At 34.7% G+C, this 14,182-nt stretch overlaps 1 protein-coding gene across 1 annotated transcript in view; it reads right to left on the bottom strand.

The window, feature by feature from the left end:
• PDS5B (PDS5 cohesin associated factor B) overlaps positions 1-14,182 on the bottom strand; it is a 127,029-nt gene that overhangs the window by 73,089 nt on the left and 39,758 nt on the right. The window contains 4 exon segments of the mRNA XM_017855519.1: positions 590-638; positions 3,196-3,277; positions 9,177-9,290; positions 10,503-10,654. Of these exon segments, the coding sequence (XP_017711008.1) occupies positions 590-638; positions 3,196-3,277; positions 9,177-9,290; positions 10,503-10,654 (397 nt within the window).

Raw genomic sequence — 14,182 nt, 5'->3', positions numbered from 1 at the left:
TCAGATTCATCTTAAGATCTCTTCATTATCACCAAGTGGAAGCTCAGTAGAAACATTCCTCCAGATGTTTCTGATTATCCCTCTGTCCATCTGCTATACACAGTGACCTCTGAGGTTGGAAAAAAGGAAATGACCTGCAAAAACAGCGACTTTTCCCTACTTTTACACTGAACAAAGGAGATGTTCCACATAATCCTTTTGTATTTACTGTTAAATGAAATATCATTTTAGTTAATATCACCTAAAGCAAAAAAGCAAATTAATATTTTTTCAAAGAAGCTGTTAGGTATGTACTTATTAGGTATATCCTTTATATTTCCGCTTGGAGTGAATTAGCTTCAGTTAGTCACATTAGAGCAAGCAACACCAAACAGATTCAGTTTTATAAGTTTTACATGATGATTTAAATAAACTCGTAAAATAAATTTATGTACTAAATTCTTTCTCCAGCTCTAGCTCACATAAGAAACTAAAGAAAATTTAAAATTCCTGTATTTTCATAGCCTAGAACAAAACTACATGAAACACTTTAAATTATAAAAATATTTCAATTAAAATTACATTTTATACAGATTTTTAAATAACTTACTTGTAATAACCATCACTTTTGAAAATATGGCCTTGACACTGGCATCTGTCTGTAAATCACACAAAAAAATGCAAAATTAAAATTCCCTGACAAAAAATTTCACCACACTCTGCAAAAAATTAGACAAGCATCACCCACTAAATGCTGCAGACTCGTGCTCTTACCACTACTGTCACCTTCTTTATTATTTTTATTAAACGCTAGATAAACTAGACAGGAGGTAAAAGTAAATTCTTTCTCCACTTTCATTACGTCTTATCTTACCCTGTTGTGTTAGCCTCCAAACAGAAATCAGACAGCTGCACTACATTTTGGAACAGGTAGATATTTTGGGAGTTTTTGTTGTTGCTGCTGTTGTTTTTAGAGCTGAAAGAACAGGGAAAACTCCTACAATGTTTAGACCTGAGAGCTGTAAGGCATACTCATGAAGCTTATGGGGAAGACACTAAAGACAATTAAGATGTGACTGACACGTCAAAAAGCTGTTTCTAAGAGTGTTAGTTATGGGTTGCATCAGGGAAGTGTTATTTCAGTGAATTAATTCACTACATTATACTGTATGTAATACATTCATGTACTATGGCATGTAAAGTCACATGCATAAAAGATGTTTCTTAGAGTGCTAATTATTCACTGCATCAGAGTAGTGTTATTTTAAAAAACAGAAACAAAAAAAGTCATTGAGCAAGTTTATTTAAAGTACTGAGCTAAATAAACATTGAACTGAAAGCAACAAAATCAAATATATATACAAACAGACCATACCTATTGAGAATGAGCTTGCTAAGAGGAACTGAGAGTTAAAGCATAATAAAGTTCTAGAAATAATTCCCAAATATTTGGAATTTAAAGCATCAAACAGCTGTCTAGAAACATGTAAGATTTCTATTGCCGCTGTTTTATTTGGGGGGAATGAAGTGGTGGTGGGCTATCCTCCTCCATTCTGTTACTTTTTCAAACCCATCACACATGAATGAGAACTCCATCTTTAATGTGGATAACTGGATAATTATTTTAAGACAAGCAAAAAGAAAATTCCACACTGTAGAAGAGAACTAAACATTCCAGTTGAATTGAGACTGTATTTAGTGATTTCACATATGACTCAGCAGGAAAGTCTAAGACCCTCCCAATTTTTAACAGGTAAAATGATGAAGCTCCATCTAAATACATAAATTTTAGAGGAACAGTGATAATCAAAAACAAAGTTATATTTGATTACAATCTCACACATCATGCTGTTTAACATATGATTTATACATTTAATATACTACCTGGATGCTACTACGATTTCAATAATACCTAAACACGAATAATTTTATATACATGTAAGAAAGAACATCTTATATTTTTAATTAACACTCTTACATCTTTGGCCATAAAGAGGTAAATACACAGAGCTCCAAGCAGCAGAGAGAGGCACTTTATCCAGAGATTATTAACGAAAACATACTAACTTACCGTATTATGACACTAACTGAAACATGCTTATTGGCTAAAACATACTAATTTAACAGGGTTTAAGAGAAAGGAAACAGCAAAATCACTAAATTAGTTTTAAGTGATTTATTTTAAGGGAAAACATATTTTAACAGGTTCAATATACTCAATAATCACAGAAAAAAGGTTATGTTCAATAAAACACAAAGAGATCACTGTCTATAAAACAAAAATATTACTCAAATGTAAGCTTCAATTAGGCAAAAAGGTGGTACAAAATGTCTTATTACTAGTGATCTGAAGGTTTAAAAAAATAGTGAGAGAGTCACTATAAACCACTCAAACAAATGGTGTGAGTTTTTTGATTTGTAGAGCAACTGGTGAATTTATGTCTAGGGAAAAGGTGAAAATTTTCACCCCTTAGATGAAAACAACACTGCTCCACTGACCTCTATCCTGTGAAGTGTACGTGTGGAAGAGAGATTGAGAAAGAGCACTCTAAACTGAAAAAGAAAAAAAGAATACTCTTGCTTTCCCTGAAGGCAATTTAAAATGACCAGGCACACTGCTTTTTAGATGAATTATGCCTTTTACACGTCTATATACAGCATTTCAGTGAAAAAAAAAAAAAACCCTAGAATCATTCTAAATGATTGATAAAAGATAAAATATGATACACCCAATGGATGAATACCACCATTAAATTATAAGTACTAGGTAGTACATTAAAATCTCCATAAATATTAAGTAAAAATATCAAGATACCTAACTATAATTACATAATTATTGAAACTTTCTAAAACCACAAGCGTATACAAAAAAGTAGGGAACATCTTAACAGTGGCAACATAAAATGTAATTTCCTTCTATTTTCTATGCTTTCAATAATGCTGAGTTATTGTTTACATCTTTGTATTAAAGCTACCAAAAAACTTTAATTTTGAGTATATAGATCCACACTCTGTTTTATATTGGGTATTATTATCTTTTGCAGATGTAAACATTTATCACTTTCTATCTAATAAGTTTCTTAAAAATTAGGAGTTTTCTAAGCAAGGAATCCTAACTTCTACAGTCAGAACTTGTGCAAACAGAATTGTAGTAGCAATGGTAAACAGTAATTAAAATACATGTGTTTTAAAAAACACTGAAGAAAAAATTCTTACTTTGGGTTGCTTAATCAAGTCAAGCAAATCCTTTACTTGATGTCGGAGCAGATTTTGACATTTCCACATTTCATTCAATGCTCTGAAAAACACAAACACACACATTTAAATAACAAAACAGAATAAAAATCTTTCTAGAATATTACAACTATATAATTTAAGGTTCAAATTATAAAAGGAGATGACAGAGATGAAATTCACAGGACTAAGCAACTGATAATCTGTAGAGGGAAAGAATGGAATCAAATATAACACAGCAGGATCAAAAGAAATAATCAGTGGTCGAATTAGGGTAGGAATTAACCAGATAAATTACAAATTTGAGAAATAAAGGTATAACTGACAGCGTAAGGTGTTGTAGTAGGCAGGATGAAATGGAATCAAAGACATAAAAAGAAGAATTAGTTATAAGAGAATGGGGATACTTTTTCTTAAGACAAATCTTAAATTTTAAACAGTCTGGAATTATTTATAAGTGAATATTCTTTTATAAGTCAAAACTCTGATGTTCTCTTAATAGTTGTATTGTTCTCAGGCAGAAATTTAAATCTAAAAAAATTATACAGGTACAAAAGAAAATATATAAACAACAATATTATATTAATATATAGAGAATAATTAATGTTAATGAAATACTTGATTACGGATTAGAACCACACAATTAAAAATTTTTAAGGAAATCTCCCAAAACAAGGAATACTTTTCATCAGTTTGTTTTCAATTATTCTACGCTTCTATTAACCTCTATTACCATACACATGAAACACTGCCAAAAGCAGTAACACAGATGCATATAAAAAACTTTTCTTTTAATAGACAAAGAACACTGTTTCATATTTTAATTCTCCCCTTTAACAATATGTTTGAAAAATGCCTTTCAATTTTTTAAAGGAGATAAACCAGTTCAAATTTGGGACACTTGAATTCCTTTATAGTAGTCACATCAAAATGGTACTGGCAAAGCAACATGAGGACATTTTCATCTTAGAAGTTATATTTTAAATAGCTATACTTGACTAATTTCAAGTTACTAAGTTCTATAAATTTTCATAAGCACAGTTTAAGAATATAAACATTGAAAGCAAAATGTTCATACTCCAGAGGACTAAAAATCTAACAAGAGTTGTATGATTAAAATAATTTTCAAAGAAATGTAGCCGTCATTTGTAAAATTACTTCTGAACTCCAAAGTCAATGTATTCTCTCTTTCCTATACATTTAATCATTCTAACTTCTGAAAGGCCTAGATTTTGAAGCTTGCTTTCACTTAAAATAAAAGGGAAATTACCTGTTATAGTTACTCATTAAAGATAAAATGTCAAGCTATTTTAAAGCCCATTATAAACTATTACGGCTATAGCTTAAATCAGAAAGTGACCATCTCTAAGAACTTGTATTATAACATGTTTATAGGAACTGTCATTTCAAGTATTCTAATAAAATTGTATTAATTAGCAAGGCAATCTGTGCCTATTTATTGCCTTTCTAAATAATTCTCTAAAAAGGGGAAAACAGTTATACTAGGAGAAGCAATATTACAACAGAAAGAAAAATCTCTATTTAATAATAGTCTGAATTGCAGTTCTGTTGCTAAATGTAAAAACTCCAGTTACAGCCTGGATATTCTTATATTTGTTACCTGACATTTTAAATACACAATTAGTTCCCACAATTCTCCTTGTTACCAAACCACAAGTTTGCAGCAACTCAAAGAAAAAGACAGCTACCATCAGGCTTCAGTCAGTGGCCTGTCCAAATGTTGAAGAGGACCTGTCCTCCAACCTTTACCTCCCAACTGACAAATCACCCACGGAACTTAGAAGCACAAAACTATCTAGACGCAAAGTTGTTTAATAAAAGAGAAGATCACAACGAAGACCCCGATACCATCTTCTACTACTGTCGCTAATAGGAGTGCTGGGGAACTTGTCAGAGGTGGAAGTACACACTGTTCTCTTTTTCAATAATCAAGATATTTCATTTACTTAGGAGCTTATTCAAAACTGATTCACATAAAAGTCTGAAATCTAAGAAATACTTTGTCTTCCCCAAAGAAAAGTAGTCAGAGAATAAAATATATGGCTCTTTCAACAAGTAAGAGGAATCCTAACCAAACAAGTTCTCACCAGGAACATGTCTGACAAGCAGCTATTTTTAAGTCCCTTTCAAACTAAGTTGAAGTCATATATTCAAATGACTTCAGGGCTAGAATGTAATTTAAATGAATAAAGAGGAACAGGTGTTGTAATACAGAGTAGTGAGGCGTGTGGTGAAATCAGAACATTAATGGACCATAAAACTATAAAAGATCAGTATTATCTGTATTCAGGAAAATCAAAGATAAGAAAATTTGATACTCAAAAGATTAGGAAAAATTTAAATGTCTGATAATATAGAGGAGGATGTAGAAATCCATAAACCACTGGTAGGAGTATAAACTAGTATGATCATGTAGGAAAACAATTTGACACTAGTTTACAATGATGAAAAGGCACATAGTCAGAAACTCCACTCCCAGCTATATACTAGTGATTATGAACCTTGGTGGCCCATTAAAATCTCCTGAAAGGCTTTTCTAAAACTCAAAATGCTCAGACTACACTCCAGACAAACTAAGTAACTATTTCTGAAGGCAGGACTTAGTTTTCAATTGTTTAAACCTCCCAGGGTGATTTGAATAAGTAGCTAAATTTGAGAATAACTCATATTCATACCTTAGAGAAACTCTTGCATGTGTATATTAAATTGAAAAGTATTTACAGTGGCACTATTTGAAATAGTAAAATAAATAAATAAATAAAATGGAATACAGACGTCCATTTTCTGCAATGACTCAAATTTCTGATATCAAAATAATGGAATAAAATTATGGATTAATGACAGTGCAATTTTATAGCACAGTGAAATGAATGAGATATAGCTATGTATAACATTATGAATGAATCTTGGAAACAGAATAGAAAAAAAGACACAAAACACTATATACACAGTTGTTTCACTTTCATAAAGTTCAAAACAAGCAAAATATATTACTGAGCGATACACATATATACACACACATATACATACATGTTAAAAAATTTTTTTAAAGGAAACAAGAAACAAAGGTAGAGGTTACCTCTGGGAGGAAGATGAATGGGAGAAAAGTTTACAAGTTGAGTAACAGATTCATAGGTGTTTTTATTTTATTACTATGCTTCATAACATATATATGTGATTTTTTATTATTACATAATAAAAAAGGTAATGGATTTTGGAGAAAACAACCACAGATAAAGTACTAAAATACTGGTAAGTATAATAGTTGGCCAGCTAATCACAAAAAGTTGGTTAAAGTGAAAATCCTCTAAAAAATGATATATATGTACCCTAACTGTTTTATTTTAAAAAACAGATAAATACCCATTCATTTACCAACCATTTTTGTAGAATCAAAGCCTTTCCTTTTGAGTACTAGTCTAGATTGAAATTTACTTTCATCTTTTCAATGGCATTATTCTTTTCTTTTTTTTTTTTTTTTTTTTTTGAGGCAGAGTCTCGCTCTGTTGCCCGGTCTGGAGTGCAGTGGCCAGATCTCAGCTCACTGCAAACTCCGCCTCCCGGGTTTACGCCATTCTCCTGCCTCAGCCTCCCGAGTAGCTGGGACTACAGGCGCCCGCCACCTCGCCCGGCTAGTTTTGTATTTTAGTAGAGACGGGGTTTCACCGTGTTAGCCAGGATGGTCTCGATCTCCTGACCTCGTGATCCGCCCGTCTCGGCCTCCCAAAGTGCTGGGATTACAGGCTTGAGCCACCGCGCCCGGCCAATGGCATTATTTTTCAATGTATCGCTTGTGAATAGCACTGTTTCACTTTTGAATTCAATCAAATATACTTGTTTAAGTGATGAGTGGTATCTGACATGCTTAGTTTTATAACAACTATCTATACTTTTTATATTTACTGTTATTTTTCTTGTTTTCTATCTTGTTTCTGGTATTAAAGTTTTCATTATTTTTTGTTCCTCTGTGTTTAGAAGCTATACATTTTAACTGCTTTCAGAGGCAACTGTTAAATGCCCACTTATGACATACTTAGTCAACATGTCTGCCCTCACTAATATGATAAAAGAACCTTGGAACACCTTCATACTCATTACTTACCTATCACCTTACATGCTGTTATCTGACAGGACCCAACTGCAGTCAAAATTTTTCACAAAGGCATCAGGCATCAACCAGTCAGAACCATGGGCAGTGGAAGAAGGTCCTGGAGACATTCCAGCCCTGCCCAGGCATTGTAGGGCCATAGGAAGGAGGATTGCAGGGACACTCAGGAAATCTCACATAGTACTGCAGTGGTATATGGTACTGGCTAAATACTGGCCTACACGCTACGTACTTTTTAATCCACACTCCCAGCCCTTGCAAATAAAACTGTATTATTGCTGTTTTTACAGTCCTTTATTATTTATACTTATAGAAATGTTTCAAATTCTTGAATCTTATTACTTCTTTACAGATTTAATTTCCTTTCTTACCAAAACAAGGCTATTCTTTAATAATTTTTTTCAAGTAGGACTGGCAAATTCTTCCTTTTGCTTAAAAGTGACATTTCATTTTTACTCTTGAATGATAGTTGGGTTGAGTAGAGAAGTCTAGATTTAGTATGATTTCCAATAGGTTGTTCTGAATATGATATAAATACCATATTTCATCCAATTTAAGAGGCCATCAATTGATTTTCCCACGAGAAAAAGAGCCACCAATTAGGCTATGACGAACCAACAATTTTAGGATGTATTCCAATTCCACAGAAAAGTTTACAAGAAATAAAATTAAATATGAGAGTAATGTATTTTACTATGTGTAGTGGAAAAATAAGCTTTGGAACTAAGTAGGATTGAGTGCAATTCTGGCTCCCTCTTACTCCTTGTGTGATTGTGTGGAATGTAACATCTGTGTGATTCATTTCATCATATGTAAAACAGGAAAAATATCACTTAAGCCAGGGTTGCCAAGCTTTTTCTGTAAAAGGCTGGACAGTAAATATTTTAAGCTTTGTGGGCAATCAGATCTCTTTGCAACCTACTTTTCCATGGCAGCACAAAAGCAGTTACACATAATACAAATTCCATTGCCTGAAATACAGCAGGTAGGGGAAAAAAAAAAGGTGTATTTCTCCCATCTACAACCTTTCCCTCACTATTTCTGTATAAAACATAAACAGAAAATAAAATTATTTCCATGGAGAAAATGAAGTCAAAGTCTCATTAAACAGTGGTACAAATGAAAATTACATACAGTCCCTCAGATCTCTCCAATTTCTCAACATTTAATCCCCAATACTTGTAAACCACATTTGCTGGAATACTAAGGATCTACATTTCCTAAAACCTAAAGCAAATCTCTAAGACCTCAATTTCCTAACCCCTAGTATGATTCGATTAGACTAGCAATGTCTTTTCCATGTCTAACATCCCAATGCCATCTTACCTAAACACCCAAAAGTATTTTCTTAACTACAAAAAAAATATGTATTTGTGCTTACTCTTATGTCAAACTATAACATGGTGCTGTTCAGGCTATGCAACACAAAATTTGCAGCCTACTGCTCTACACCGTAACGCAAATCAGTACACCAAGTGAGAATAAAAAGGTAGTATCTTCATAACAAGAATGTTTCTTAATGTCTTAAGGAAAACAAACAAAAAAGAATAGGTACATCAACGTTTCTTGAGACACCAACAATATGAATAGAAAACTCATCCTAAAAGATTTCATGTCAATCAGCTCTATTTTTCAATTGCTTATGGCTTAATCTCATGTTTAAAGTGGTACTTTCTGAAAAAATAGCTAAGTATTATATTATGACATGACCCTTTAAACAATGTTTACATTACACAGATTACAATGTAAAACACAGGTGTTTGTAGTTTCTTTTTGATAAAATCCAATATATTGCAAAAGATGAAAAGAACAGAGTTTGATATTTGAAACATACTTCACAGCATTTAAATCCAGTGTGGCATACAAGTAATATAAGCATTTCATCCGTTCTGTAGTTTCTAAATTGTGAGGAACCATGTATTGAGCAAAGATCCGTTCAACAAGTAACCTACAAAAAAGCAGAGAAGATATTGCAATGATTTTTTTTGTAATGTTCTAAAGTTATATATAAAATTCCAAAACTATGTAAAGAACATATATTAAAGAAGTTCCTGCTGCTCTGAGTGGAAATGAGATTTCCAAATCAAAACCTTCTATCTGTAGACAGAAGGGGACCAAAACAGGATTTAGCTGTATGTGCTGAAAACAGCCCTACACCCAGCTAAGACAACTACCAGCTTCAGGATGTTGGGCACATTATATATCAGGGATTTTTTCCTTATCTGTATAATGCAGAGTTTTAAAATATGACAGGTCCTTTCAAATTTACAAGTTCTAAATTTCTAAGTCAAAACTGAAGAAACTCTTAAGATTCTTTTGCATTTTCATAGGCATCATCATGAAAACAGACCTGGCTAAAAGTACTAAAAAAAAGTCCTACAAAATCATAATGTAATTCTTTGTGCACTGATGCCATACCCTCAAAAGTACAAAACTTCAATTTTATAAAACAACTATAAAGTTTCATAGATAATCCAGTTTTAGTATCTACGCCTCTTAAAATTTTACTATGACCTGCTTCTTAATTTTCTCATTCTGATCTGCTACCGGCAAAATCATTTGGTTTCCACTAATCTATCAAATCATTTCAGACTGTAAGTAGGATTTAGAGCTCTATTAACTAATAAATGACTGCAGTCCATACAAGATCTAATCTGAGACTGGAATGGAAAAAATATTAAGATTATATTCAGATAACATGTTTTTTATATAAATTTATAAACTATTTTTTAGCCTTCAGTAGAAATTGTTTTTAAATGTGTAAAATCCAACAGGTTTTTAAAGTTTTATTTGAAAAAAATTAATGAAGACCCTTGTAACACAATTACCTATGAACTAAAATTATAACTATACACATACTTGTTTTTAGATGTTACTGTTCATATACAGTAATATCTGTATTTGAACATGGTATTCAAATATGATATGTATTTGTATCAGAATATGGAACGTAAAACCTGTACCCATCCCTAAAGTTATATGTACATTACTGCTTCATTTATGGCTTGGGTGGGAATGAGCCCAGTCACTCACTACCATTACCTTGTACTAAAAGCTAAGGGAAAAGTGTAAGGTCATGAAGAAAATAGTTTGCATAAACCAATAAATCAAGTCATATAACATTCAAAGTCACCAAATATTTATAGTGTCCTTAACTTACCGATCATCAATACTATTTTGATAATATATATGTAGCAATTTGTCTTTGATCCATGCTATCTGTTTTGCAGCATCTTTTCCAGCTGCTGATTGTAAAGCATATTTCTTATAAATCTGGGCAAGTCCCATCATGGCTTCTTTGCGTACTCTCCACTTAAAAACAAAAGGTTTTATTTATAATGTAAAAAGGCTTCCATTATATAAACTAAGGAAAGTCTAGTTTCCTAGTTTTGTGTTTTCCTTCCCTTTACATATTTTTTTCAAGTCTCAGATACTAAATATCAATTTATAATTACTATATTTATTTTAAAAAGCACACAACTATCACATAAATATTTCTACTATGTAAAGTATGGGAGAAAAATCAACATGTGTAAAGAACTTTAACACTTTAATGTCTTAAACCTATCATCTATACCTGAAAACAAAAGCTAATCACACTCTATATATTGTGACTTAAAATTGGTGAGGAAAACAAGCTACCAAAATTTTGTTCATGCATTTTTAGAGACAGGGTCTCTGTTGCCCAGGTTGGAGAGAAGTGGTGCAATCACAGCTCACCAAAGCCTCAAACAACCGGGCTCAAGCAATCCTCCCACCTCAGCCCCCCGAGTAGCTGGGACTATAGGCATACAATGCTGCACCTAGCTAATTTTTTATTTTTGTTTTTTGTGGAAACAGGGTCTCACTATGGTGCCCAGGCTAGTCTCGAAATCCTGGCCTCAAGCAAACTTCCCACCTCAGCTTCCTAAAATGCTGGGATTATAGGAATGAGCCACTGCAGCCAGCTCAAGAAAGTAAACAGGCCGGGCGCGGCGGCTCAAGCCTGTAATCCCAGCACTTTGGGAGGCCGAGGCGGGCGGATCACGAGGTCAGGAGATCGAGACCATCCTGGCTAACACGGTGAAACCCCGTCTCTACTAAAAAAAATACAAAAAACTAGCCGGGCAAGGTGGCGGGCGCCTGTAGTCCCAGCTACTCGGGAGGCTGAGGCAGGAGAATGGCGTAAACCCGGGAGGCGGACTTTGCAGTGAGCTGAGATCTGGCCACTGCACTCCAGCCTGGGTGACAGAGCGAGGCTCCTTCTCAAAAAAAAAAAAAAAGAAAGTAAACATTAAAAGACAAAGACAGAATTAAATGGATAAACTGTGACCCATCCCTCACAGTTTTTTTCTTAATTAGGGTCTATATTGAGCATACTTACACTATTACAAATAATAGTAATTAAGACGTATTAAAGGCATATGATATTGGCTTTATCAAATGCTGAATGTAAAAATACTTATCAGTTGTCCATTCTGTACATCTGGGACTGAGTTGAAGTATAAGGGAAACGTATTCAACTTTTTCTTAAACAAGTGTATATTTGTTACAGTGCATCTGGCATTCATCATCTTAGAATAAGTTCATTCTTTAATTTTATATAAACACAGCACTGTAATCAAAAGGAAGCTGGTAACGTTGAAAACATCATGAATCTGCAGAGATTATTAATTTTTTCCTTTATGGTCCTTTTTCCTTTGCTATAGTCTGTCGTTCATAGCAACAAATTATTCCCTTGGTTTTTCTTTCACTTAATTACAGTATATTAAGAATAGTTCTGGGAGGCCGAGACGGGCGGATCACGAGGTCAGGAGATCGAGACCATCCTGGCTAACACGGTGAAACCCCGTCTCTACTAAAAAATACAAAAAACTAGCCGGGCGAGGTGGCGGGCGCCTGTAGTCCCAGCTACTCGGGAGGCTGAGGCAGGAGAATGGCGTAAACCCGGGAGGCGGAGCGTGCAGTGAGCTGAGATCCGGCCACTGCACTCCAGCCCAGGAGACAGAGCAAGACTCAGTCTCAAAAAATAAAAATAAAACAAAAAACAAACAAACAAACAAAAAAGAATAGTTCTTGTCTCATTCATCCACCAACTACATACTGAAATAAAAAACTTCTACAAATCTTAAAAAGATTTCAGGCCAGTCATGGTGGCTCATGCCTGTAATCCTAACACTTTGGGAGGCCGAAGTGGGAGGATGGCTTGAGACCAGGAATTCCAGACCAGCCTAGGCAACGTAACGAGACCCTGTCTTTAAGTTAAAAAAAAAAATTGGCCAGGCATTGTGGCACATGCCTGTAGTCCCACCTACTCAGGAGGCTGAGGTGGGAGGACTGTTGGAGCCCAGGTCAAGGCTGCAATGAGCCATGACGGCACCACTGCACTCCAGCCTGGGTGACAAAAGGAGACTCTGTCTCAAAAAACTAAATATGATTTCAATTTGTTTATAAAAACCTTGTATCTCTAACTCCCTATGTTATCTCTAACTCTTAATTCCCTCTTCTTCAAAGAGAATTTAAAGATATTCTTTATATTCTAATATTACCAAGAACATATATATAGTCAATTATTTTCAGTGCTCAATTTTATATGAATGAATCAAGCAACCATACAATGAACATAACATGATGATCAAAAATATACATTATGATCCCAACAATACACAAAAACAGCTCAAATTCTAAGTCTAGCTGAGAAAAAAGTCATTTAGAAGGCTATGAACAACGCAAATATCCTTTCCCTCCATGCCTTTTGGCCCTTTTCACTAATTAATACCACAATGAAATATTCAATGAAGATAAGTCTAAATTTATCAGCTAAAATAAATTGTTCTGGATACCTATAGATTTGAAAGGAAAACCATGTGCTTCTTGCCCATTTATCCTCCAGCACAACCAGCATTACCAAGGAGAGTATTAAACAAGGGAGACGGCACGATCAACCTGTTACAATGTTTTCTTTTTTTTTTTTTGAGAAGGAATCTCGTTCTGCTGTCGCCCAGACTGGAGTGGCACAATCTCAGCTCACTGGAAGCTCCGCCTCCCAGGTTCATGCCATTCTGCCTCAGCCTCCCAAGTAGCTGGGACTACAGGCGCCCGCCACCACGCCCGGCAAATTTTTTGTATTTTTAGTAGAGACAGGATTTCACCTAGTTAGCCAGGATGGTCTCAATCGCCTGACCTCATGATCCGCCCGCCTCAGCCTCAGCCTCCCAAAGTGCTAGGGTTACAGACGTGAGCCACCACGCCCGGCCTACAATGTTTTAAAGAATTTACCTAGTCAAAGCTATTCCAACAACCAACAGGCAGGCCTCCCACTTCGTTTGCTAATTAGCACTTAAGTCAAAAAGTCTCATCCTTCACCAAAATTACTCTTATGCCTAAATGAGGCTTAGATACTATTATGGCCAATCAGGAGGGAATGAACATCCATTAAAGTATTTCCTGAGTGCCTAATACATTCCATGCAATATGAAACACAAACATAACAAGATACAGTCCTCTCAAGTTCATTGATTAATGAGTGGAGCTAGTGGGTACTCATTCAAAAAAGCTGGCTTGAGGTCACAGAAAATAGGCTAGAAGCACGGCACTCTATTGGGTTTAGCTTTTTTAAGTTGAAAACATCTTTCATTTTCTATTCCATGTTAATTATAATGCAGGCCGGGCGCGGTGGCTCAAGCCTGTAATCCCAGCACTTTGGGAGGCCGAGACGGGCGGATCACAAGGTCAGGAGATCGAGACCATCCTGGCTAACACGGTGAAACCCCGTCTCTACTAAAAAAATACAAAAAAATTAGCCGGGCGAGGTGGCGGGCGCCTGTAGTCCCAGCTACTCGGGAGGCTGAGGCAGGAGAA

This window comes from Rhinopithecus bieti, unplaced genomic scaffold (assembly GCF_001698545.2).
Source record: "Rhinopithecus bieti isolate Rb0 unplaced genomic scaffold, ASM169854v2 scaffold_41745, whole genome shotgun sequence".
NCBI classification, from domain to species: Eukaryota; Metazoa; Chordata; class Mammalia; order Primates; family Cercopithecidae; genus Rhinopithecus; species Rhinopithecus bieti.
This window is presented reverse-complemented; position numbering and strand designations above follow the sequence as displayed.